The sequence below is a fragment of the Rhinatrema bivittatum genome, chromosome 17, assembly GCF_901001135.1.
Source record: "Rhinatrema bivittatum chromosome 17, aRhiBiv1.1, whole genome shotgun sequence".
NCBI classification, from domain to species: Eukaryota; Metazoa; Chordata; class Amphibia; order Gymnophiona; family Rhinatrematidae; genus Rhinatrema; species Rhinatrema bivittatum.
The window spans coordinates 22,377,753-22,402,501 of NC_042631.1; the positions used below are offsets into that span (position 1 = coordinate 22,377,753).

At 40.7% G+C, this 24,749-nt stretch overlaps 2 protein-coding genes and 1 long non-coding RNA gene across 15 annotated transcripts in view; 2 read left to right on the forward strand and 1 right to left on the reverse strand.

The window, feature by feature from the left end:
• Window positions 1-7,382, forward strand: part of TRIM66 (tripartite motif containing 66) — a 91,749-nt gene extending 84,367 nt beyond the window's left edge. For all 3 annotated transcript variants that reach the window (XM_029582085.1, XM_029582087.1, XM_029582086.1), the window contains exon 20: window positions 1,028-7,382. In XM_029582085.1, coding sequence (XP_029437945.1) covers window positions 1,028-1,282 — 255 coding nt within the window. In that variant the 3' untranslated portion in view covers window positions 1,283-7,382. The remainder of the gene's footprint in view (window positions 1-1,027) is intronic.
• The window catches only part of LOC115079076, a 121,906-nt gene extending 102,272 nt beyond the window's left edge, over window positions 1-19,634 (reverse strand). For both annotated transcript variants that reach the window (XR_003853185.1, XR_003853186.1), the window contains exons 1-3: window positions 19,458-19,634; window positions 15,271-15,333; window positions 14,593-14,700 (exon numbers count right to left, since the gene is read on the reverse strand). This is a non-coding gene — a long non-coding RNA (uncharacterized LOC115079076). The remainder of the gene's footprint in view (window positions 1-14,592; window positions 14,701-15,270; window positions 15,334-19,457) is intronic.
• STK33 (serine/threonine kinase 33) overlaps window positions 17,677-24,749 on the forward strand; it is a 122,862-nt gene continuing 115,789 nt past the window's right edge. For 6 of the 10 annotated variants that reach the window (XM_029582096.1, XM_029582095.1, XM_029582091.1 and 3 more), the window contains exons 1-2: window positions 17,677-17,740; window positions 19,406-19,493. The gene's annotated coding sequence lies outside the window, so the exon portion shown is untranslated. Of the gene's footprint in view, window positions 17,741-19,405; window positions 19,494-19,773; window positions 19,892-20,083; window positions 20,332-24,749 lie in introns of those variants that run through there. The other 4 variants (XM_029582094.1, XM_029582092.1, XM_029582098.1 and 1 more) reach the window with 4 other exon arrangements.

A 24,749-nucleotide genomic window follows, 5' to 3' on the forward strand; every position in this document is an offset into this window, starting at 1 on the left:
GAGGGGACAAAACAGACAGGAGAGGCAGAGAGACAATTCAACAGGGCTGAGCCCAAGGTTCCCTTCCCTTATCGCTCCCTACAAGAACTCACCCTCTGTCAGGAGGAGGGCTAGGGTACCAGCCTTCACCTCACTCCTGTCCTGATATATCAGACACACAGCTGAGGGAGGGAACAAATGCTATCACCACAGGAGGTCAGGACAGCCTGTTCAATCCTGGCAGGCTGAAGTCCTCTAGCATGGATGCATGTCCGCCACCCGCTGGAGCTGGAGAAATACTGGCAGGCTGCTATCTGTGGTGAGTTACATGAGCAGGATGCCAGCGAGGCGTTCTTCTCCGTCTCCACCTGCTTGTTGGAGGGCACAGCTCACTGCTGAGGACTGACTTGCCCGGATGAAGAGGAAATGTGCATTTTGAGTGAGGTGCTTCCAACTGGCAGGTCAAATGTTTTAATTTTAGTTTTATTAACTGATACAATTATGGCAGATATGTACGAAAAGACAGAGAGAGAGGTGAAAGGAGAAAATATATCGCATGAAAATATAAACTTTCTGATCTTTTCTGGGTTGATCATATAGCTCAGTGTGGGGGATTAGAGACCTAACTTAACCCTTATTGGTCATGGTCAAGCTGCCAATAATTTGAAGTTTATTTGTTTCATTTGTGTGTAATACTGAATTGCTCTAAATTACTCTTTGGGTACTGTGAGGGGAACCACTGTGCCTTATAAAAACGAAATATGATAAATACGATAACTGCATTGATGGTGATTATGGCAAGGTTGGGGCCTAGAGTTTTCAGTCATGACAGAAGAACATTAAATTTTTATAAATATGGGTTCTTGTGACTTTTTTAATGTATCAAACTCTCACCTTGCATTTGCTAGACTGACATACTCAAATGACCAGCATTAGCCATCAGATTACTATATTGATGTGCAGTGTTAATTCATGAGCAAATTATTGAATAGGCAATAGTTACTGTGGTTATTTCAAGTAACCGTGCACTTTTTTTTTTCTTGCGCAGCCAGATTCAGAGGTTGCTGAGGCTGGAAGAAGCCTGCAAGTATTCTTTGAAGACAAGTTGAAAGAGATTTATCCAGACAAGACCTTCCCTTTACCTCAGCAGGAGGAGTCCGATTCTGAGGAGATAGGTAACGAGATCAGTCAACAGCTGGCCAAAGGCTTTCATTGGCCATCCTACGGACAAGAGTGTGTTCAGCCTAAGAGGAGACGCCGTCATACGGTCAATTACAAAGCAAAAGAATCTGACCTTTGCTAATTGGTTTTCGATTGGAGCTGCAGTAATCTTGGATCTCACAAATCATCATGAAAAACAAATACATGACTTGAAAGACAGGGAAAAAAAAACCATAGGCGGCTGGGTTACGCATTAGCACCTAACCAACTTAGAACTACACTTCTGATAATGGGAAGTGTGGCAGACTGAGTACAATCGGTTGCTCTGTGGAATGACAGAAATTTTGAAGTTTGTTTGCACTGTTGAAAATCATTGCTGATAAAAGTAAGAGGTTGCCTCCCACTTATCACCTGATCCATAAACCATGCACCACTCCTTAGTGCGTTGTATGGTAGCATCTCCATGTGTTACTGTTACTGAGTGCCAGTTATGTGCAGCTATTTGACTGAACCATTAAAAGCCATTTTCAAAAACTGCTACCAATGGCAAACCATGTGGGAACTGAGAAAAATATATCCCGAAATCAGGCATAGTACCGCTATGTCGCTATGTACTGAGCAGTCAAGAAATAACATCACCAATGCTTTATGCTCTTATTTTTTGGTCAGCTCAATGCTTAGAGTATGTCACAAAGTTCTGCATTTTAAGATTGTACTATTGTGATATCCTTACAGTTGTACTACTCCTGTGATCTGAAAGGTGTTGCATAGGAGAATATATCAGTACCCATCTAGTCTTAAGAAACTAGAAAAAGGATGAGTGCAGCATACACCAAGAAATAATCATGCCTTTACTAGATTAAAAGTTGCATCAAAAGACGCATCTGTAGAATAAAAAAGTAATAATAATTGTAAATAAGTTTGACATCTCATAAATGGGAGACACTGATCGCATGCGATCCCACGTTACAGATTTTCCAAGGGGTAGAAAATAGAGCATGATGCTAAGACATCATTTAATGGAGAAATAGAATCCCGGAACGATTGGGTTTGGAACTTGGAACCTGAAGACTCTCTGCTCTCTGCTATAGATACCGTGCAGTGATATTCTGGCTACAAGGGAAATTCATAGCCTTCTTATACGCTATTCAATACTACCTATTAACTGCTGAAAGAGGATATGTATTAACGGCTGACTGTGTTTCATCAGGGCTTTCATGGTAATTTGGGGTTGAAACTTTATATGCTCTCATTTGTAAGAAGCAAATCCTTGCAAGGAAAAAAAAAAAAAAAAAAGGTGCTTATCGGTAAGTGAACTGATATCTGAAACACCAGCTGACAATGAGAAAGAAATATAAGGAGCAAGTAATGTTTATCATGATCCGATGTCAGGCTTTCCTGGACCAAAATTGCTATTTGCAAGGTGTGTGTTGGGGGAATATAAACCCATGAAAGCAACCATGACATATACCTGCCAGGTCAGAATTACTGCCCATTTTCTTCACTTTTTCAGCAAGTAAGAAGCATGGTTCTAATCCTGAACAACTGAATGAGGGTATAGCTCCTCAGACCTCTGCTTGGTTTTTAGAAAACAAGATGGTGGTTGCTATCCTGACAGCCTCCCCTTCTCAATTTGCTGACTGTTCAGGAACAGACCTTATTTTGGATGGGTGTGTTGGAACACTTTTGAGGTAGATGCATCCAAGGTTGAGGTAGATGTATTATGCTAAACATAACGACTTCTAGATACTTTTTAAATCCTTGTCCCAAGTGGGTTATTGGTTCTCTTTGGAATGAGCTTTTGGAAACTATACTCATTCTCCTCAACTTTTCCCTTCAGGAAGGGGTGGTGCCTGAGGTTTTAAAGAAGTCTTTAGTTCATGCAATTAGAAAGAAAACGTTGTTGCCACTGGATGACCCACGTAGTTATAGACCAATCTCAAATTTAATCTCTCTGGGCAAGTTGTTGGAGAAAGTGGTCTTTAGACAGCTAAAGGATTTTTTAGGTGATCATCATGTCCTATATGAAGATCAGTGTGGGTTTAGGGATAACTATAGTACACAAACTGTATTTGTCTCAGTTAATGATCATCTGTTTGGGTAAAGCAATTATTGCTATTTATCTAGATCTTTCTTCTGCTTTTGACCTAGTCATTCATATAGTACTACTCTCCAGGCTTAAATCCCTTGAGATGACTAGTAAAGTTTATCAATGGTTTACTTCTTTTTTTTTGTCTCAGTGAGAACAGGTTAGGATTGGTTCACAATGTTTTGATTGGGTAAAAGTGACTGTTGGGGGTACCAAAGGGATTGCTTTTATCCTCTTCTATTTTTTAATATATATATATCTTCAACCTTTATATCAGATTTTAGATTTTCAATATATTTTTGTAAAAGTTTTGCAGACAAACATTCAGCTTTGTTTTGAGGTTACTGATAATATTCAGGGATCTTCTTCCCTTTCTGTAGTTAACATGTGGTTAGCTGAAAGTATGTAGGTTCTTAACCTTTCAAAAACTGAGGCCTTTTGGTTTTCATGAAAGCCACGTCCCGAGGTGCTTCCTGGAATTGTGGTCAATGAGGTTACTATAGAGTTTTGGGAAGATGTTCGTAATTTGGGTTTTTTCTTTGATCCTTCATTAGCCTATACAAAATAGCTGAAATCAGTATTAAAGACAGATTATGTTAAATTACAGTGACGTAATCTTAGACCATTTTTGGAACAATCTGATTTTCGAACTGTAGTGCAAGCTTTTATTCTTACCACCAGAGATTATATTTTAAATTCTATTTGGGGGGATCTCTAAATCACGAATGAGGGCACTGTAGCGCCTACAAAATTCAGCCACCCGGATCGTGGTCAATGCTTTTCGTCATGAACATATTACCCCAATTCTATATCAGCCTTATTGGTTCCCTGTAGAGCAGAGGGTCAAATTTAAAGCTTTTCATTTTGTATTGAAATCATTACAAGGGAAAGCTCCAGGTTTTTTAGTTAACTTTTTTAAGGTTAATACTCCTAAATGAGCATTACGGTCTGTTAAGGGGCATTATTTGGAAGTACCTTTAGAAAAGGCAGTGCATTTACAGGACACAAGACGCGGACACTATCTTTAGGGGGCGTAATGCTCTGGAATGCTTTAACAGCTGAGATTTGGGCACTGTCCGATTATAAATTATTTTGGAAGGCCTTGAAAACGGTTTTATTTAGTGAAGCATTCCAACATATAATGGTGTAGCTTGAGAGTAGATGCTGTAATTTGAACTTTGGTGGTTTGTTTTATACTGCTGTTAATGTTTTAATTGTGATCCGCATAGCATAATCAAGTTACTATATGCAGCATATAAATGATTTTAAATATATGGTCCAGAATATTAAGGCAAATGCATGTTTTATAGCACATGAACAATATTTTAGCAGGCAGTATAATTTACCTTGGAGTAAATAATGCAAAAGAATTTTTTTTACTTTCTGTAGAGGGCCAGTCTTTATTTTTTTGTGACTTGAATGCAATATTTGAGGCTCTTTTTAATAGTTACACTATAAACTTGTTTGAGCTTTTACACAGTGAAGGATTTTGGTAGCAGTGTTGATCCTGGAGATTTTTTTTTTTCGCTAGTTGTAATATTTTTTTATTGGGCCAGAATAAGAATAATCCAGAGAAGGAGGTCGCTGTATACGAGCTTTCAGGACCAGGTAGATCCCCGTCCCCTGTCTTTAACGGCAACTCTTGCGCAATGAAAGAGATCAGAGCTTGCAAAGGATCCAGGTGTAGCAAAGTGAAAAAAAATATATAATAAGTCCCAAGTCACATCACGTGTTGGTGTTACCAGTTGAAAGGGGAATTTTTTTTTTTTTTTTGCAGAAAGAATGGAAAGAAAGCTGAGTGCTGCAGATTATTAAAACAGAAAGATCAAAAATTGCTGAATGCTTGTTTGCCTGTTTTCCAAAGAGATTCCCTACCTTTGCAATCTGAAGTGCTCCCATGTGAGCTTTCGCTATAAATATTAATGCTATTCACAGCACAGTAAGCAGCATGGCCTAGGTGGATTGAGGGCTTTGTCTCATGCTGTGTTCAGGGGATAAATGCTTAAGTCTATCTGGCCCAGTACGCTCTGGGAAGCCCCGCCAGTTAAAATTCGAATGTGTGGGCACTTAGTGGAGTGCTATATTGACACTGCAGGCTGCGGGAGCTCAGAACAGTGCAATAGGGGATCTGCCCTGCTCTCAGTTCAAGCTATCTGGCTCCTGTGCAACGGAAATTCCAAAGCCACATAGGTGGGCAAATATCAGGCAATACTTTGGTTCGCTGAATTTTTTTTCCTCCTATTGTATTAAAAAAAAAAAAAAAGGAAATTCAGGCCAGTGCAGGGGATCTTGGGCTCTCTGCTATGGAGGTTTAGTTCTATGCATGGTTGGCAACATTCTTCCACGTTTCACAGAATAGAGGCCTTTATGCAAGCATTAGAAATCTGGTCCTCGAAAGGCCCAAAAGGGCAAGTAAGACTGATGGAATCAGCATGGCGTTACAAATCCTACAAGGTCGATTGCCATATATATATATATGTTAAAGGTTTGAATTAGTTCTAAAATAATTTGCTTGAACTATTCTCGTTGAGACTCTTAAAATCTTAAATGACTGCGAGTTCTGAACCTTAGCCCAAGATTTACGAGAGATTTCTTTTCTGAGAGGAGGGCTAAACATCAAATTATAACGAGCAAAATCCTTTGAGGTGAATTTTAAAAGCCCGACGCGCGCATCGATGGAGGGGGATGTGGAATAAGCCAGGCTTGTGCGGGCTGAGTGGATTTTAAAAGCCGGCGAGATAAGCGCGTATCTCCCGCAGTGCACACATCTTGAAAGTTTTCATAAAGGGGGTGGGGAGTGGGCGTGGTCTGGACATGGGCATTTCAGGGCGTGAAACAAAGATGTGCGCATAAATACTGATGTGACCTGGTGCACATCCTGCAAAATAACTTTAATTCTGCTATGGAGGACTAGTAAAGTTTAATTCTGCTATGGAGGACTAGTAAAGTTTGCCAATGGTTTGCTACTTTTTTGCTGTGCTTGAAGGCAGAATAGCATGAGCTGTTAAAAAACCAAAAAAACAAATAAACTCTTTTACAAACAGTCCTTGTTCACCCAAAAATGAGGTGTGCGTAGGGTTGCAGATAAAACAGAAGTGGCCATGGGAATCACTACACTTCAGTGGCCTCACTATGACTATTTTAAACGATAGGGTTACCAGTGGTTTGCATTCTTTTGGGTGAAAAAAAATCAGGAACATTTCACAAGTGGAACTGGGACTATGGTTTAAGTTACAAGTGGGTGAATCTCTCCTCCAGCCTGGTTCAGAACTGGATTGGAATCCACAACTATTTGACTCCCACCTTGTGAGCCAGATTTCACCTGAATGTCTCCGATTTGGGTAATACTGTTTCCAGCCCATGCCAGTTCAGCGCTGACTATCTGACCCATAGACAACGCTGTTCCTCATTTCTGATAAAGCCTTCGACTTAACCTGAACAGCTTTGCCCATCTTTTGTTTAAATACAGTTTCGATCTAGAAATAAAAAATTAAAAAAAAAATAAATACAGTTTCGATCTACGGAAAATGTACTGAAACTTTATTCCTCCGTTCATGTCCTAATCCCATGACTATCCCGTTTTGCATTACTGCCTGCACCGTGTAGCCACCTGTGAAGATGCTGGCATTACTTAAGCCATACCTTCGATAACGAGACAGCGTTATTAATGCTAGGGTAGCATTTTTTTTTGTAAATTGTTGCTGGGTCCAAAATGTAGTTTTGCAAAGAGTCAAAATCACATTGGACATAAAGCAATGGTCACAGGGGAATGTATATGCACACTGTTTTAAAGCACAGGACTACTATTGTAGATGATATGCACTAAATCTATTGGTTTTGCTTGTGCTTCTTCCAAGTCAAGCGGTAAAGGAAGTTTCATCTTTATGTGATACTGTCAGCAGAAACCACTGCTTACAAGAACCGATGTCGTAACTATAGTGACTTTAATTTGACCACTTGCAGTTAAACTGATAAAGACATCATTGGTATAAAGTACGTGAGCAGCTCTATTTTCTGCGTCTTTCCTTTACACCTACGCAATGGATTTTGTCGTAAACAGGTCATGGACATGTTTTAAAAATAGACAAGTCTACATTTTTTTTCTTGTGCAAACTAAATTTCTATGAAAATAAATACCACTTGTGGCTTCGTATTTGCTCTGGTTTTCTTTCTGAATGAAAAGGTAAAGTATATTATTTTTACTGTAGAACCATACATAACTCGCTATATAATAATAATGTAGAATGGCTTAATACGTCACCACACTTGCACACACCGAGCAGGACTTTAAGATTAGCTAATAAAGGTCTTTTGCAGATTCCTTCCATCCAAGGTGCACATCTAAGTGAAGTGTGGGACAGATCGATCTCGGTGGCAGGACCAAAGTTTTGGAACACTATGCAAGTAGAATTGAGGATGGAACCAAATACCAAATAAAAAAGGCTGAAAAAACCTGGTTTTTTGGCATTGCATTTTTGGTCACCAACAAAAATTAGCAGCGATCTTAAAATAATTTGAAGGGGGTCTGGAAAATTGAGATTTTGTGATTTGTAGCTTCCATCTATAAATAGATTTTTATGTATCTGTAAATTTTGGTTTTATTGTAAACCGCCAAGATTGTATTTCAGATTCACGGTATATAAATAAATAAACTAACTAACCAACCTAACAAACAAAAAAAGAGGATCCCCCTTGCTGGAAGTCAGGGTCTGAAATGTTAGCTTTCTCAAAAATGCATTTTAGGGGCTGAGCTGATGTGCTGCTGTATGGACTCACCTTTCCTGTTCCTTGGACCAGCTGGGGCTCCTAAGGCATTCACAGCCCTTCAGGAAGGAGAGAAGAGGACTGGCAATAGTGATAGCAACTGGCCAGGCTCAGGGTGCAAGCACAGCGGATTCCTGCGGGAATGTCTGGACGGAAGGGGAGCAGGAAAAGAGAGCCCAGATTGTTGTGAATTAAAGCTCATGGCCTTGGATCTGCCTAAGGAGCACTTTAGCTGTCAAAATGAAGTGTTTTCCAAGAAAGGGGCACATCAACACCGAGAGTCCCTTTATCACAGTAAAATGTCATTACAGTTTTCAAATGATCTCTAGTTTAATTTTAGAACTACACCAACAACATGCAAGATGAATGTCACAGGCGCAGAGCTGTAGAATAGGCAGAACGAAATGCTCTCTTTGTACCCGAGAACAAATGTTCATTTATTTAGATCTTCTAAAGTTGAAGCAATGCCATGGAAAGCTCGTTTTAAGGGGGAACACGATCTGTGGGAGGGAATGTGTTTGTTTTGTTGTTTAAACCATTGCAGTGAGCCAGCTCGCCTTCTTATTAATTGTCCTATTTACTGTTCTGCAATGCTCGGCCTACAGCAGTGAAGGGCATGAGCAAACTTCCCTCTCTCTATGAACATGACAAACTCTTTGGGGAAAAAAAAATCTCATGGCCACATCATTTCTCGATCTATTCTGTATGGCTCTGTAGATGCTGACAGCACCTCTGGTTCCCGTCATAGGTGAGAAAATAGTTGAGTAAAGAAGAGAGGATTCACAAAAAAAAAAATAAATTATATATATATAACAAAAAAGATCACATCACCCCAATCCTTAGTAACCTACATTGGCTTCCCATTAAACAAAGGATACTCTATAAGGTACTCACAATCATCCACAAAGCGACAAACAAAATAGCTCCCATCACGTTAAGCTTTCAACTCCAACCGCACACATCTTCTAGACCAATCAGAAGCGCTTACAAAGGAACACTGCATGCCCAACAAGTAAAATCATCACTGAGCAAAAGAGCGCTATCCTTAGCAGGCCCCCACCAGTGGAACATGCTCCCCCCAAATCTAAGACTTGAACCCAATCATCAAGAGTTCAAAAAAAGACTAAAGACTCTTCTTTTCCAACAAGCCTTCCCAGACTCACAATCCTACCAAGACGGAAAGACATCCCAAATAAGAAGTATCCCCTAATTATGGTCACCATACCAAGTCCTACCTTCAGGTCTCTGCAACTGGACATCTTTGAGTTCTAAAAATTAATCTTATTATTTATATTTTCCTCTGCAACTGGACTACAATTTCTAAGTTCAAAAATTCATTTTATATTATTATTTATATTTGGCATGGTTAATATGTCACTATATCCAAGTTAAATAGTTAAATTATACAGATTATATTACATAATTTTATTAATTACAATGTTAAACTATACCATATTATTTATTATCATTATGTTAAATTGTCATCCAGTTATATTGTTCCATATGTGCCACTGTTCTATGTAAAGCCCCTTATCTCTGTTGGGCAGTTTATCGTTATATGTAAACCGGAGTGATTTGTAGTCTCTATAAGAACCTCGGTATATAAAAATTAAAAATAAATAAATAAAAATAAATAAATGAGGTGGTGCGGTAGAAACGGGCAAAAGGAGGCGCTAGGGACACTAGCGCGTCCCTAGCGCCTTCTTTTGACCCAGAGCGGCGGCTGTCAGCAGGTTTGACAGCCGACGCTCAATTTTGCCGGCGTTGGTTCTCGAGCCCGCTGACAGCCACGGGCTCGGAAACTGGAGCCGGCAAAATTGAGCGTCCGGTTTTCGGCCCGACAGCTGCCGGCCCAATTTAAATTTTTTTTCTCTCTCTTTTTTTTTTTTTTTTTACACCCTTCTGGACCTCCGACTTAATATCGCCATGATATTAAGTCGGAGGGTGCACAGAAAAGCAATTTTTTCTGCTTTTCTGTGCACTTTCCCGGTGCCGGCAGAAACTAGCGCCTACCTTTGGGTAGGCGCTAATTTCTTAGAGTAAAATGTGCAGCTTGGCTGCACATTTTACTTACTGAATCGCGTGGGAATACCTAATAGGGCCATCAACATGCATTTGCATGTTGAGGGCGCTATTAGGTGCTGCGGGTTGGACGTGCGTTTTCCGCCCCTTACTGAATAAGGGGTAAGGGAAAACGCGCGTCCAAGAGCAGGCTAACATTGCGCTCTGTCGGAGCACACTGTACTGTATCGGCCTGTTACTAAGTAAATTGTTTTACATTTCTGACAAAGGTAATGCATGCTTTTTAGTATAATTTGTTGATTGTTCTATGTAATGCTCACAGGCGAAGTTATGTTTTATTGTAAACCGGTGTGATTTGTATTTTATACAGGAATGTCGGTATATAAAAGTTAAAAATAAATAAATAAATAAATACATAAATTGGCAATTGGTATGTGCAGTGCCTACTCTAATGCTCTCCCCATCCCAGCCCCAAAAGCTGCAAAGTGTTCTCTCTGTGGGGTCTAGATGCAGACTAATCTCATGCCTGCTCATTGACTATGTTGAAAGCACAGTAGTTCAGGTTATAGCACAAGTGGAGCATTGCAGTTTAACAGCGAACCGTTGCTTTCTGTGATAAGGTAGCTTTTGCACTCACTCATACACATCCTTCAATGTCACACTGCCAGCTGAATGGTGCATTCACTGAAAGGTGCCCCTTTGAAATTTAATATTAAAAAAAAAAAATGCCATTGGATCTCACACACTGATCAAGTTTGAAGTCCGTGAGAAAGCCCGTTTATGCAAAATGCTAATAGGGCATTTCTGGAAGCTGCCAAGGTAGTTTAAGCAGACATTGAAAACCCCATGGTGTTTTGGAATTGTAATCACATAATACCATTTGCTGGCAGCTATTTCCTTCAGATATTTTGTACTTCCAGCTCAGCTGGAATCAGAGCTGGGATCTGGTGCCATGAACCTTCATTCACAACTAGCCAGTTCCTCCCCCCCCCCCCCCCCTATTTTATATCCAATCCCAGCTTATGTTTAATCCAGCCATTGCAGTGATGGTCCTGAGCCAGGGGTAGGCACCAGGGTGCAATCATGGGCCCTGAATCTGGCCACTAGGTGTCACTGTTAGGCAATGACCATGACTCCCTTTTCCCTTCCACAGCATCTCCAGCCCCAGCTGAGAAACACCTTTCCTATCAGTGCCTGGACGTTACTGTGGTGCCAGCACAGCTGCTATTCTAGGAGTGAAATCTGCCCTAAAGCTCTCTCCACTGTCTATTTTGCAACAGTTCAGAAGTACATGACATGTCTAGCAATGTAGCAATAACAGCCATCCTCTATCAATTCAGCATTTGAAGAAATTACTTTCCATTTTCCCTAGATTTGTGTGTGCGCATGGTTTTTGTTACTTTTTTTTTTAAAGCACTTCATATAACAGACAGAAATAAAAGTGGGCCACACAAAGAGGGTGTTTCAGAGCAGGGTTTGGAAGTATGTGCACGTTGACGTATTTTATAAACTGAGTGTGTGCAAATATGGACGCATGCATCTACACCTGCTAATCAAGTTACAGATGTTAAATCTGACTTCTCTTTTGCCTGCAGTTTTTGGTTGGGGGAGAATGCTCTGGAGCCAGTGGTGAAGGGGGAGTGTGAAGTGTGAAGATCTGGAACAGCTGCTGGAGGTCTTGGTGAACTAGTGCTTGGAAGTACACACACAAATAAGTATTTTCATCAGTGAGATTTATCAAATACCTGCCTTCATGCATAAACTGAGGGTTATTATATGCATATGCTACAGTTATTTAACTTGTAAAATATAAGTGCACACTAATATATGTGGATTGCCGCATTAAAAAATGTGAGAGCCATGTACATTTGGGTGGTAATATTCATTATTTCAGAAACTGCATGGCTCCCGCTGTACAGTTTATAAAACACAGGAGTAACTTGAGGTGCATCAACTTATGCACATACGTGCTGACTTATCCACACTATTTAAAATTATTCTCCCTAATGTTCTGCCTTTGTAACTTATGTAAAGATTATTTTCCCCAAAAAGGATCCGCTTAGCCAACTTTTATGTATGCATGGCTCCCGGTCGATAAGAGGATACAATTCAAAAGTCTTTGCTTTGTCTTTGGGTGTGCAAACAGCACAGCCTCAGTATCTCTCCCAGCTCATGCTCTCCTACATGCCCACAAGAAGACGTTGTTACTCCCAAATGGCCCTCTTTTCCTCTCCCGTTATGGCTTCCGCCAGATAAGCTTGCACCCGTCTCCGCACATTCAGCTGCTATGCCCCAAAACTATGGAACAAGATCCCACTACCCCTTCACCTTGGGACATTTTACCTTACCTTCAGGAAAAAGAGTTAAAGGTTGGCAGACTAGATAGGCCCATATGGTCTGCTTCTACCGTCATGTTTCTCCGTTTCTGTTCCTTCCCTAAATTCCACTTGAAACTCTGACAAACTGGACAAACACAACGACAAGAGACTCCCTTCCATCACTTGGACTACTGAAACTTCATCATGATACTACATAATCACTCACTGCCTGGCCTCCTCTTAATTCTAATTCTAGTTAATAATGTCAATTGTAAAGCCTGTTGCTAAGTTATTGTTAAATGTAAACCGCGGTGATGTATATCCTTACGTACTGCGGTATATAAAAATCTCTAAATAAATAAATAAATAATTGACTAATTGCTCTGCACTATGTGCCTGCCTTCCCAATGCATCCACAATATTGTACCTTTTGTTACCTTGGCTATCCTATCCATCCAGCCAGAGTCCTACTCCTACCAAACCTTCTGCTACTTCCTAGGTGACCACTACAAACCTCCTCGTACCTCTAATCATCTCTTGTATGCCTCTCCTTAATACGTCCCCTATCGTGTTTCCTTATGCGTATTGTAAACGGACACAAATGAGACAGAAATTAAATTATAAATGTGATTGTAATCCACCTTGAGACCAGCTTGGTAAAGATGGAATATCAAATGTTTACAAACAAATAATAAATGAATAATTTTTGTCTGAACTGTGTTGAGCTGGCTTTTTGTTTGTTTTTTTTTTTAATTCGCTTCACCTTTCTTTCACTTCCAGTATTAACTCCTTCATTTTCAATAAGGATGAATGACTAATGTCCGTCATAAAAGGCCTGAACGCCATTAATAAGTGTGAAATATGATCACCCTTTTCCCTTCTGTGTATAGTATAAAGGGTTTTTTCCAGTTCACTTTTTTTTTTCTAGGTTTATTATTGATTATCATGGTCCCCAATTTTGTTTGAAAGGTAACATCTGCAATTGTTTGAAGGTGACCAATGCTCTGTGTGCCAAACAATCTTGAAGGTAATTCACTGTACTGATGATCCTTGGCCTGCAGGTGGCAGCATTGTGACCCATACCCAGAAGGGAACCTTGCTCTCTCTTTCAGCATTCCTGCCTCTGAGCGCAGTGGCCGTGGTTATTGACGCTTTCAAACCGGATGACGACAAAGCCTCTGGTGAGACTGTGCCTCTCTACTCAACAAGTTCCTAAACTGCTCAGCCAAATTCTGCCCGTCACCCATCTCCCTTCCCCCTATCATTGGAATGCCTTTTGTAATTCACTTCTTTTTCCTGCTAACATCATCTCTTGCTCATTCTATTCTGACCTGAGGAAGGGAGACTCAATTGCTGAAAGCTTAAGTCAATAACTGCATGAAGGCAGTCCAGTAAAAAGGTGTCACCTGATGTACATATTTTTAGCTTTTGTTAACTTTTTATCTCCAGTGAGTGTAAGGCAATCTTTTACTCTTTTGCTGCCCCTCCGAGTTCAAGCAAATTGCAAGGGGAGTTTGTGAAAGAATATTAAGCATCATGACAGCACGGTTTTTCATTGATACAGCGGTATTACTGCGTGCCAGGTAATTCAGTAATACTGTCCAGCACACAGAGCTGCACTTTTTGGTTAAAGCTTTCTCCAGAATTTCCTTTCCTTCTTTCTTCCTGGTATTTTAAGGGCACTTTAAATCATGTCTGATTTTCCTTTTCCCTTCTATTTTCTCACATTTCTTTAAGGTTAACATTATGTTTTGCCTGTACTACATTTCTGTTTCTGCTTCTGAATGACTTTTCAGTTGTTATGGCTCTCTCATTTTAAGTTACGTTTCTCAGTGTGCGAGCAGGCTATTTTTATTTTTTTTTTCTGTTTAAACTTTTTATTTATAAAATGTTCAGCTGTACAACAAGAGAATTTGCGGTGCAAGAGAAGTTTGCTTATGAAGAACAAATACAAAGAAGTAGTATCTATATAAAGAATATATTCTAAAACAAACAACAGTCCATAAATAGAGAGAGATGTAACCAGTTGAGCAAGTATTCCAAATTAAATACCGGAGAAACTCCACAACAAAATCTTACATTGGATTTCTCATCGAGAAATCTTAAGCTGCACAGAGAGAGAAAATAAATGTATTCCCTTGAAACACACAACACATTAAGAAAGAAAGAAGCTCCTAGTGCCAAGACTTGGGGCTTTAATTGCAGGAAAGATTTAGGTTGCATCTGTGTGTATTTAGATAAATCAGGAAGAACATTTACCTTATCACTGATGTTCCATTCACTCATCCATCCATCCGTCTGTCCATATGCATGTTTAAATAGTAAAGCCGCTCACCCGATTTGCCAGGCTGCATCTCCACTAAAAAGCTATGAAGAAATTACGAGATTGGCTCAGATTGGAACTAAATGAACCAAAAATGTGCCCACATCTTTTGCTATTTCCAGCTTGTTTATCTTTTATTTGCCAGACTGATCTTTTCACTTTTTATGCGCTTAACATTTGAACATGCACCATTCCTATAATCCACCCTAATATTTTTTGTATCTGACACAAATATAAACTTGTCTTCTTTACAAGCAAGGAACACTAGATTTAAGTTCCAGGTTAAGAAAAGAAAAAGCCTGTAAGTCACTTGATTTGCACAGTTTTCAAAATAGTACCATTTCTGCCCAAGGATTTTATGACCTGTAATTTCTGGATGGGAAAAAGTTTCACAGGAAATAACCTGTGAGCAAAAATGTCACCCAATTTTTAAATTTAGAATTGTTACCAAAAATTCTGGACATATGTTATTTAGTGCAGCAAAATAATATTAAAGTATCTCTGCGCTAAGCACTTATTTTTACTAAGCATTTAAAATCCTGGATCCCCCATGGAGCTGTGTTCCTTCTGCCACCATTTATTGCTGGAGAAAGTGTTGCTATGATATTATATACCTCTGGGTGGTTTCAGCATCTCTCTAGTGCAGAACATTCTTGCATAAACAAATGTCAAGGAATCTGAAAGACAAGAAAGTTGCCACATGCATTAGAGTGAAGCCATAGATTTATTTTAAGTGAAACTAAAAACTCACAGTAGCTTTGTAGATGCAGGCCTCAGGGTACAGTAAAAATACCAATCGGCTGTTTTCAACATGAGTTCCACTGAATTCGAGCGTTGAGCATGCATCCCTAAAGGGTGCCGGGTAATTTTATATACACTGCGGGAGAGGAGCCAGGGAGAGAGAGAGAGAGTGACAGTCCTGCAGAATTTCACAATATATTACCATATGGTTCCTTGAGCCAAAAATAGTTTGAAAACCACTGGTATAAATAATGCACAGGAAGCAAAGCTTTTCAGGAGAAAGGAAGTTCTAAGTATGAGAGGTCATCATATTTATTTATTTAATTTAAAAGTTTGAATTCTGCCAGATTCCAAGCAGGTCACAGAGGTTTTAACATATAATCAAAATATAAAACACACAAACCCCACTAACGAACAACCCAACAAAGATTAAATAAAATGTTGTTAATCTCAGCACACTGTGATACGCAACATGTATCGTCAAAGTATAAAGAATTGTGAAACACACACCAAAAAGTGTAAAACGTGTTAGAAACTCAGCAAGAGACAATTTCTTAAAAAAAAAAAGAGAAAAGGCAGGGCCTGTGGGACAATTGCAATAATAGGCTCAAAGGAGGCACATTGAGGAGTAACATTAGAAACTATTTCTTTGTAGGGTAGAGAAGGTGGTTGAGATATGATCACCTCCCAATAGACAGTGAAGGTAGAAACCATATCAGAATTCAAGGAAGCTTGGGATAAGCACAGAAGATCCTTAGATGGGGAAAGAGTGAATAAAAGACAGGAGTCTCTGGAAATGCAACAGGAAATATATTGGGCAGGCTACTATGACTATTAATATTACCATTTATAAAGCACGTGATGGGCCTTAAGAGCCCTTAGCAGCCATCACAGCCTACATGTTTCTCTGTGTCTATATTTCATATTCTAGTATACCAAATACAGTAATAACACAACCAAAAATACTGGGCAGCTGCATGGTTTTACTGTGCTCAAATTCTTTAATTTAGGGACTAACTTCAGAAATGTTAGTATTCTATACACAAGCAATCAGGCCAAGGTTTGAAAGTCACCCAGAAGAAGCACTGAAGAAGAAAAAGTCAGAGATGTTCTTGTCTTCCATGGAAATGGGTGGAAGGAAGGGAACTTTCCGGAGGGAGAAAGTAGAAAGGTGGCTATTTTTAGCCAGCAAGGTCTCCTTTTCATCAGGGAGGGTTAGCAAATCTATATTCATATCAAATATGTATGTATGTATGTATGTATGTATTTATTTATTTATTTAAATACAAGGTGGGAAATTGCAAGAGGATTTTTAGATTCAATCTAAACTTTGTTTACGGCATCTAAATGGAGAACATGAAAATGTGCATTATTCTTTTACTTTAAATGAATTAAAATACACATCAGGTAACTCCGCCATGATGAAATGTTGCATGTCTGAAAGTCGGAGTGGTGTAGGGAAGTTCTGTGGTTGTGTCATGGCTGACCACTTCATCTCTGCATTACTTTCACCTCGGGGACAGTAGCTATTATTGGGGATGCCGAGGGTTGACGTGACCGCACCCAATTTCCATTCAAGGCAGGTACAATAAAGAGATAACAAAGCTCTGGGTATCCTATTTTGTCAGGTTACTGCAACCCTTCAATTTGGCCCAGACATTTGCTTAAATCTCTTTAACAAATTAGCATATTTGCACAGATTATTTTTGAATACATTACAAAGCAAGCACTGAAATTTATAAGTATGTATGTTTGCAGCTGTCTACAACAGGTAGCCCATACTACATGTAACTTCATATTCTGGTAAATATTGTCCTACATAGTGTGGAGAGTAATTACTGTTGTGTGTACAATGGGGCAAACTGTTGCTGGTAAGTCAAGTCTCTGATGAGATTGGACTGGTGGTGGCTGTGTAGCAGTTTGAATGGATGTGTGAGTGTGTCCACCCCAGTTATAATTCGGAAACAGCTCCAGCGCTAGGTCTGAAAGTGAGAGGGCGCCAAAGGACTTAGGCAGGAAGAAGACCTTTCTAGTTTGAACGGGTGGGATGTAGTTGCTCAGGGAGCAGGGAGACTGAGTGAGAAGCTGTGGGGAGACAGAACCAAAGCTCTTCAGCGACTGTTGGCTTCTACTGGCTCCTTAAAATTCACCCTAATCTCTGCAAGACAGCCTGCAAGGGAGCCAGTCATAAATTACCTCTGATTCATTAGGTCTGCTTGGTCCTTATGACATCTCAAATGACATCACACACACTGCATAAACCAGTTACCCCCTAAGCCACAGAAAGTTGTTTTTGACACTTCTCTAATCAAGATGGCACCTAGAAGCTCTGCTGAATTGCAGGTGAGCAGCTTGAAGACTTCAGAAAAGTGAAAATTACCGCTTTCTATATGTACCTTTGTACTATCAACTTTTTATTAAGATCTGGTTTGCAAAACTTGAATCTCTCCCATAACTCTTTGGTTTAGGTTTAAACATTTAATTTGCTACCAGCTTATTTTACATGCCCTAGTGGGTGAAATGTCCTCCTAAAAAATGCTAAACAAAATAAATTCACCAGCCAGAATACTTACAGGGACTTCATGTTATGATCATATTACTCTGGGATGTCATGCAATGTATTGGCTCCCAGTTGTCTAGAGGGTTTATGTAGTTATTTAGATTCTGCTTTTTGGCACTTCAAAGTGGATTACATTCAGGACCTATAGGTATTTCTCTTTCCCCACAGGGCTTACAATCAGGCCGATTCAGTAAAGTCTGCGGGAGAGCGGGCAAACGCCCGCTCTCCTGGCGCGCGCACAGGCAAGTGGCCTGTGCGCGCGATGCAGTATTTAAATTAGGTCCGGCGGTAGAAACGGGCAAAAGGAGGTCCTTTTGGCCCGGAGCGGCGGCTGTCAGCGGGTTTGACTGCCGATGCTCAATTTTGCCGGCGTTAGTTCTCGAGCCGCTGACAGCTACGGGCTCAGAAACCAGACGCCGGCAAAATTGAGTGTCCGGTTTTCAACCCAACAGCCACCGGCCGACTTCAATTTTTTTTTTTTTTACCCTTCGGGACCTCCGACTTAATATCGCCATGATATTAAGTCAGAGGGGGCACAGAAAAGCAGTTTTTACTGCTTTTCTGGGCACTTTCCCGGTGCCCGAAGAAATTAGTGCCTACCTTTGGGTAGGCACTAATTTGGGTAGGCGCTAATTTCTGAAAGTAAAATGTGCGGCTTGGCTGCACATTTTACTTATTGAATCGCGCGGGCATACCTAATAGGGCCATTAACATGCATTTGCATGTTGAGGGCACTATTAGGTTCTGCAGGTTGGACGCGCGTTTTCCGCTCCTTACTGAATAAGGGGTAAGGGAAAACACGCGACCAATGACAGGTTAATAGTGCGCTCGCACTATTCGATCTGCAGGCAAACAACTACTTAATGTTCCTAACCCTAGACTCATCAGTTTAAATAAAAGAAAGGATGTTCACTCCTATGGCAGCAGCCCTATAAAACAGCCTCCCAGAATCTTTAAGAAAGAAATCAGCTAAAGGCTTTTCTTTTCTCAGCAGCGTTTAAGCGGATTTATTTTTAGTCCTTATGAGCAGAATGCTTTCTTGATTTTATGGATTTGTATGTTTTGGAATTTTTTGTTTGTAAATCTGTTTTATTTATTTTTATTATGTTTGTACTTCTGTAAGCCGCCTTCTTACCTGGGATATATAAATGTTTTAAAAGAAAATAAATAAATAAATATATGCCCCTCTGTAGGAGGCCCAATTCTTCCGAGGTTCCAAAAAAATCAGGTTTTCATTCTTTTCCTTAACAACTTGTTGACAGAGCAGAAAAGTTGTAGGCTAATTAAAAATAAACACCACGCTTCCTCCCTATATTCACCATCTTCCGGATGTATTGGGGTTCTTTTTATTTTTAAACCCTGATCATTTCGTGCTAGCTATCAATTAACCCAGGGCACCAGCGTGGTTGTTGTCATATCCCTTACTTTCTTGAATTCTTTTCCTAAAGGTACCGACCACCTCTGCACTTTATCTCCTAAGGAACAAATAGGAGCACTCACCCTGAACAGGTCCAGGGATGGAAGTGAGAAAGGAAGGTAAGCGGGATGCGGGGCCTCGTGCAGAACTTGCCCACCCTAGAATCATGGGCACCCACTTTTCCAAAGGGCTGGGCGGGAGTTCGCTCGGTATCCTGGGTGCCGGGGGGCGCGCGCGTCCACCCCTCCCCCCTCCTTTGCTGGGCTGGTGTTAGGGACTGGCCCGAGTGTCCGGCTCGCGCGACCCAGGGCCCGGCAGGCACCGCCTCTTCTGGGAAGCCAGCAGCGAGGGCCGAATTTAAGCAGCAGCAGCCGCCCCCGGCTGAGCGTGTCCGCTTCCGGCACCCGTAGTCATCCCGGCACGGGGCAAAAGTTTCTCCCCCCCCCCCCCCCCGACGTTCCTGGAGCCGCGGCGGGGTTGACGGGGGGAGAAGACGCGGCCCGCAGGCAGTCCCGGGGTAAGTGGCGTCCGCCCGCCCGCCCGCGGCTGAGGCGCGAGCGGGGCGGAGGAGGGCGCGAGTTGTCCTGGTTGCCATGGCGACTGCCACCGCCGTCTAGGCCGGCATCCCGCGGCTGCTGCTGCTCCCTTTTACCTCCTCCTCCCTCACTTGCCCTCCCTAAACGTCTTGGGGGTTTTTTTTCCCCCCTTCCCTTACTCCTACCTCATTCTTCTGTCTCTTCCTGCCCCCTGTCCCACCGACTCCCCGAGGCTGGGGGGGGGCCAACAGCTGTAACAGCGACCCCGCCTGGCTGCGCGAAACGGGAAAGACGGCGCCCCCCCCCCTCACTATTTCTTTGTATTTGTTTATGAAAAGGCGGCCGGGGCGCTCCGGTTCTCGACCCCGACCTTCTCCGAAGCCCTGGCAGGGCCGCTCCCTGCGCGGAAACGTGAGCAGAAGTAAGGGCTAAACGTGCACTGCCGGTCGCGATTCCGCCGGAGGGTTGCTCTCGCGGTCCCCTCGGGACATCCTGCGGCTGCTGGCGGTGGGAAGTCCGCTCTTTGTGCCGCCGCCGCCGCAGCTTATTCCGGCCCTCGGCGGCTCGGATTTCCGCGGTGGGAGAGCAGCCGCTTAACAAGCTGCTGCTCTCCCGGCTCGTGGTTATGGCCAAACTTTTCTTGTTTGCTGCCTGCAGTTTTTCCACCTTTTCGGGAACCTGCAGCCTTCTCGGCGCTGTTCCCTCTGCCAGCTCAGCCTGTCCTGATGCCATTTTGGACTGTTTGGAAATAAAGTAGCGGAGAGGATGGGGGGAGTTTTCGTATCGCGACATTATCAGTCTGATTTTCAAAAGTATTTACACGTGTAAAACCTGTGTAAGCGGGCTTTTGAAAATTGCTACAGTATATGTCACTGAATTGTGAATAGGTTTTACCCACCTTTAAGTGCTTGTAAAAATGTCTGCAATAGAATGTTTCATTTACATGAGTATTTCCTTTGACCATGCACCTGTTAATAATGCAAGAGATGCTGAGGGCACTTTGTGGCTGTGTGATAAACATTTAGGAAACAGGGGCCTTAAGACACAGTAAATAGAGCAAGTAAAAAGTTTAGTAAATGGAATAGTTTAACAATTTTGGCGTAAGATTTGTTCTAGAATTCTACAAATGACCAAGTGTGCTACAGTATACAGACACACATATGAGTGATACTGAAAGTGCCTGATGGTGATTAGAGCATAAAGTTAAGAAACCTGGCAATCCAGGTTTGATTCCACTTTTACCCAAGATATAACGAAGCTTGTGCTTCTTGTGAGGGTCATTTGATTTATATTATGCAAATTATATTTAATTGTGAGAGCCTCAACAACAGGTTTGAGATTCTGAGCCAGAACTGCATAAAAAAAAAAAATTGCACAATACATGACCAAAAAGGCTGCGCCTCAGAGATACATTAATAGTCAACTCCCTCAATCTCGAAAAACTTTGTTCAGCCTGCTATCTGAACATCAGTACCCAACTCTCTCCTCCATCTCAGCACCAGAATCCCTGAACATTTTTTCACCCTAAGATGTTGTGTAACATTCTGTACAGCCCCAAGACAGTCTCTCAGCTTCCTCATATTAGTGGTGGCATAGAGCTATGGACCAGCAATTGCTTTATTATATTTTACAATTTACTTAGTTTGGGCATAAATATTACAAATAACAAGAGATTGGCCAGCTTCTAAGATTAGAAAATGTCGATTGGGATCTTTAACAACTTTTTAATAGCCAGCGAGATGGTCTTAAGTACCAAAATGGCTACTCCATATTTTCTTTTTGCTATTGACAATGGCAGATCAGACTTCCCCCACCCATCAGCACTGTCACTTATTTAAAATATGTTGCCCATTCTATCCACTGTTCTAGGTGGTCACATAATTATCATCCATAATTTAAAAACTAGCTGGGTTTAAAAAAGTTTTGGACAAGTTCCTGGAGGAGAAGTCCATAAACTGTTATTAACCAAGTAGACTTAAGAAATAGTCACTACTTATCCCTGGGCAATAGCAGCATGGGATCTATTTACTGTTTGGAACCTTGCCAGATATTTGTGACCTGGATTGGCCACTGTTAGAAACAGGACTTGATGGACCCTCGGTCTGACCCAGTATGGCAATATCTTAAAATTCTTATGTGACCAAGTATACGTTATCTGGGGGAGTCAAAGCTATGCAGTGCCAGGGAGCCTATGGCTACCTGAAATGATCAGTGTACATTGAAGACATTATGAAGTCAGTACTGAGTGGGGTGGTGAGCAGCAAGTTACATGGGTACATTTACCTAGGTAACTTTATTTAGCGAGTTGTGTTTCCTGCTGATTATATCTGGACTAAATTATCTTAGTAAGTTTACCCACATAACCTTAGAACTGCTTTCCATCACAACCAGACTTTCTTGGCTAAACTTATCCAGGGAGTGCTGAATATCGATGCTATTCTGTTAAGTTTACATCCCAGCCCCAGAGCACCCTCACGCCACTTTTTTTAATCTGGGAAGTTTAACCAAGATTTTCCTGGCTAAAACTTACCTGTTTGAGCAGGGAAACTCAAAACTTGAGATTGGTTTGGTTAAATCCTTTGATTATGGGCTTCTATAATCCTTGGTAGTTTTATTCAACTTTTAAAGGTAGTATTAAGAGTTTACCACAATAAAGACTTATTTATTTATTTTAAAGATTTTATATACCGACAACTGTTTGCACATCGTATCGGTTTACAAATAACTTAGAATAAAAGTATAAATAGGCATGGCCTTTACAAAGAACAAAAGAACAATCAACAAGTATACAACAATCAACCAAAAAATTTAGTTGATAAATTCAACTGGGATCAAAACATTCCTTTCAAGTGGGATCAACTGGGATCAAAACATTCCTTTCTTTTTGATTGGGCTTCATTTGTTTCTGGTGCTTTTATACACTGGATATAGGTTTTGATTGTACTGCTACATATTTCTGATAGTAAACATCACAGAAGGACCCCAGAGATTATTAGGTAGGGGATTTCAAAGCACTTTCGGAATGTATTTCCAAGAGAAGATGATAGACAAAATTTACAAAAACTGACACGTTTCAGCAAGATTGTAGTAGAGTGGTGGGAGAGGTTTGGTCCCAGTATTTCCTTGGGGAAGAGATGGCTCTTGTTAGTAGTGCTTCAAAGGATGGGAGAGAGGTGATTGAGTTGTGGTGTGTCCTGGATAAAAGGAGAGGTAACTGTGCCACACTGCTTCCAAGATCAGGGGATGGGAAAGGCATATCTTCTTTTCTATCGTGTGCTGCTGCTGCTCACGTGTGTTAGGCCCACTTTCCTGCTTCTGGGGAGGTTTTTTTTTTTTGGGGGGGGGGGAGGGGGCTGGGTAAGGTAAGTAAGAATCTGCAGTATGTTAAGTTGCTCAGATAGGGAAGTGGCTCCATGCTGTGGCTTTCTCAGAGGAAGAATGGAAAAACAGGATAGAGCTTCATAAAAGTGAGGAGGGACTCTGAATGTGCCCTGTGGTGGCAATTGTCATTGGAAATATGGTTCAGAAGGCTTCATTTCTTTGCATTTTCTATGATGCAGTTTTCCTGATTGTTATAACTGCTCCTAAATGAACTCAAGTACTATAGAAAGCTGATAGTTCTGTAAGAGCGTCCCTCTCTTTTTTTTTTTTTTTCAGCCTCTCATAGATTGCCATTGTAAAATGTTAGTGGCCATATAAAGAATTTGCACTACTATAATGTGTAAGCTTAGAAAAGATAATGTGCAGGGTCATAGGTAATTTATTTGTTCTACAATGCATGCAGACAATGATTTAAGTATATTTGTATCTCCTTTTCTTTAATCTAGAAGAAAATTCAGCACATGTGAAATTTGAAAACAGTTTCATTGATTTATTGGCCTGTGTATGTCAAATATATATTGGTGATGTAAGGTTTATTTCCTTTGTTTATATTTACAGTCTCTGCTAAAGGCAATGGTACATGCATTTTAAATCCTTTTTATACAGCTGTAGGTACAGAGATGATTCTGTTTCATGATACAGTTCCTGATTATGTCCTTTTTGGTAAATGCAAATGTATATATCAGGCCAACCAATCTCTCTCTCTATACAGTAGCATTTAAACATTTTCTAAACAGTGGGTGATAAGGTTAAAGTAATATGTTTACTGTTTTGTCATGCAAATCTGTTTATAAACATTGTCAATATCTTATTTTAGTTACCAGGATTCCTGAAGGGCAAATATCCTATTCTTTTAATTTTTAAATATGAAAGTTTCACATATTGTTCTTCATGTTCAGTGGGATAACAGTGCATTTGCTACTTTCCAGATAAATAAAATGATGTCTGATCATCTGCATGGAACAATAATTAATGCTATTATGAGGAAAGAGAAGATATGATTTAGTTTTAGGTTTATTGCTTGACATTGTTTCTTAGTTACAGGGCATTGAAAGAGGCAATTTGGGAGATTAGTAATTGTTCATGCAAATCAAGTTGGTATCTGGTTGAAACAAGACAAGTCCATTATTTTTTCTTCTGACATCCCTTCCTTGAAATAATAATGCATAGGATTGGTGAAGCAGAAATTCTATACCTTATTACATTATAAATCTCATAAGAATCTGGCTTTATATTACAACTCCATCTGATTTTGCATGGACAAATTGGCTTACTTGCTGTATTATTGTTGGCTTCTATTCAGAGAATGGCAGGGTCAATAAAATGCTTACTAGAATTGTCTGTCTGGGTTTTTGATTGTCCATCCATGAAGTATTAGTGATTGTTCAAGGCTTAACCACAAAGGTATATTCTGGTACTGCTTCCAGACCTCTGTCTTTGCCAGATTTATTAGAATTG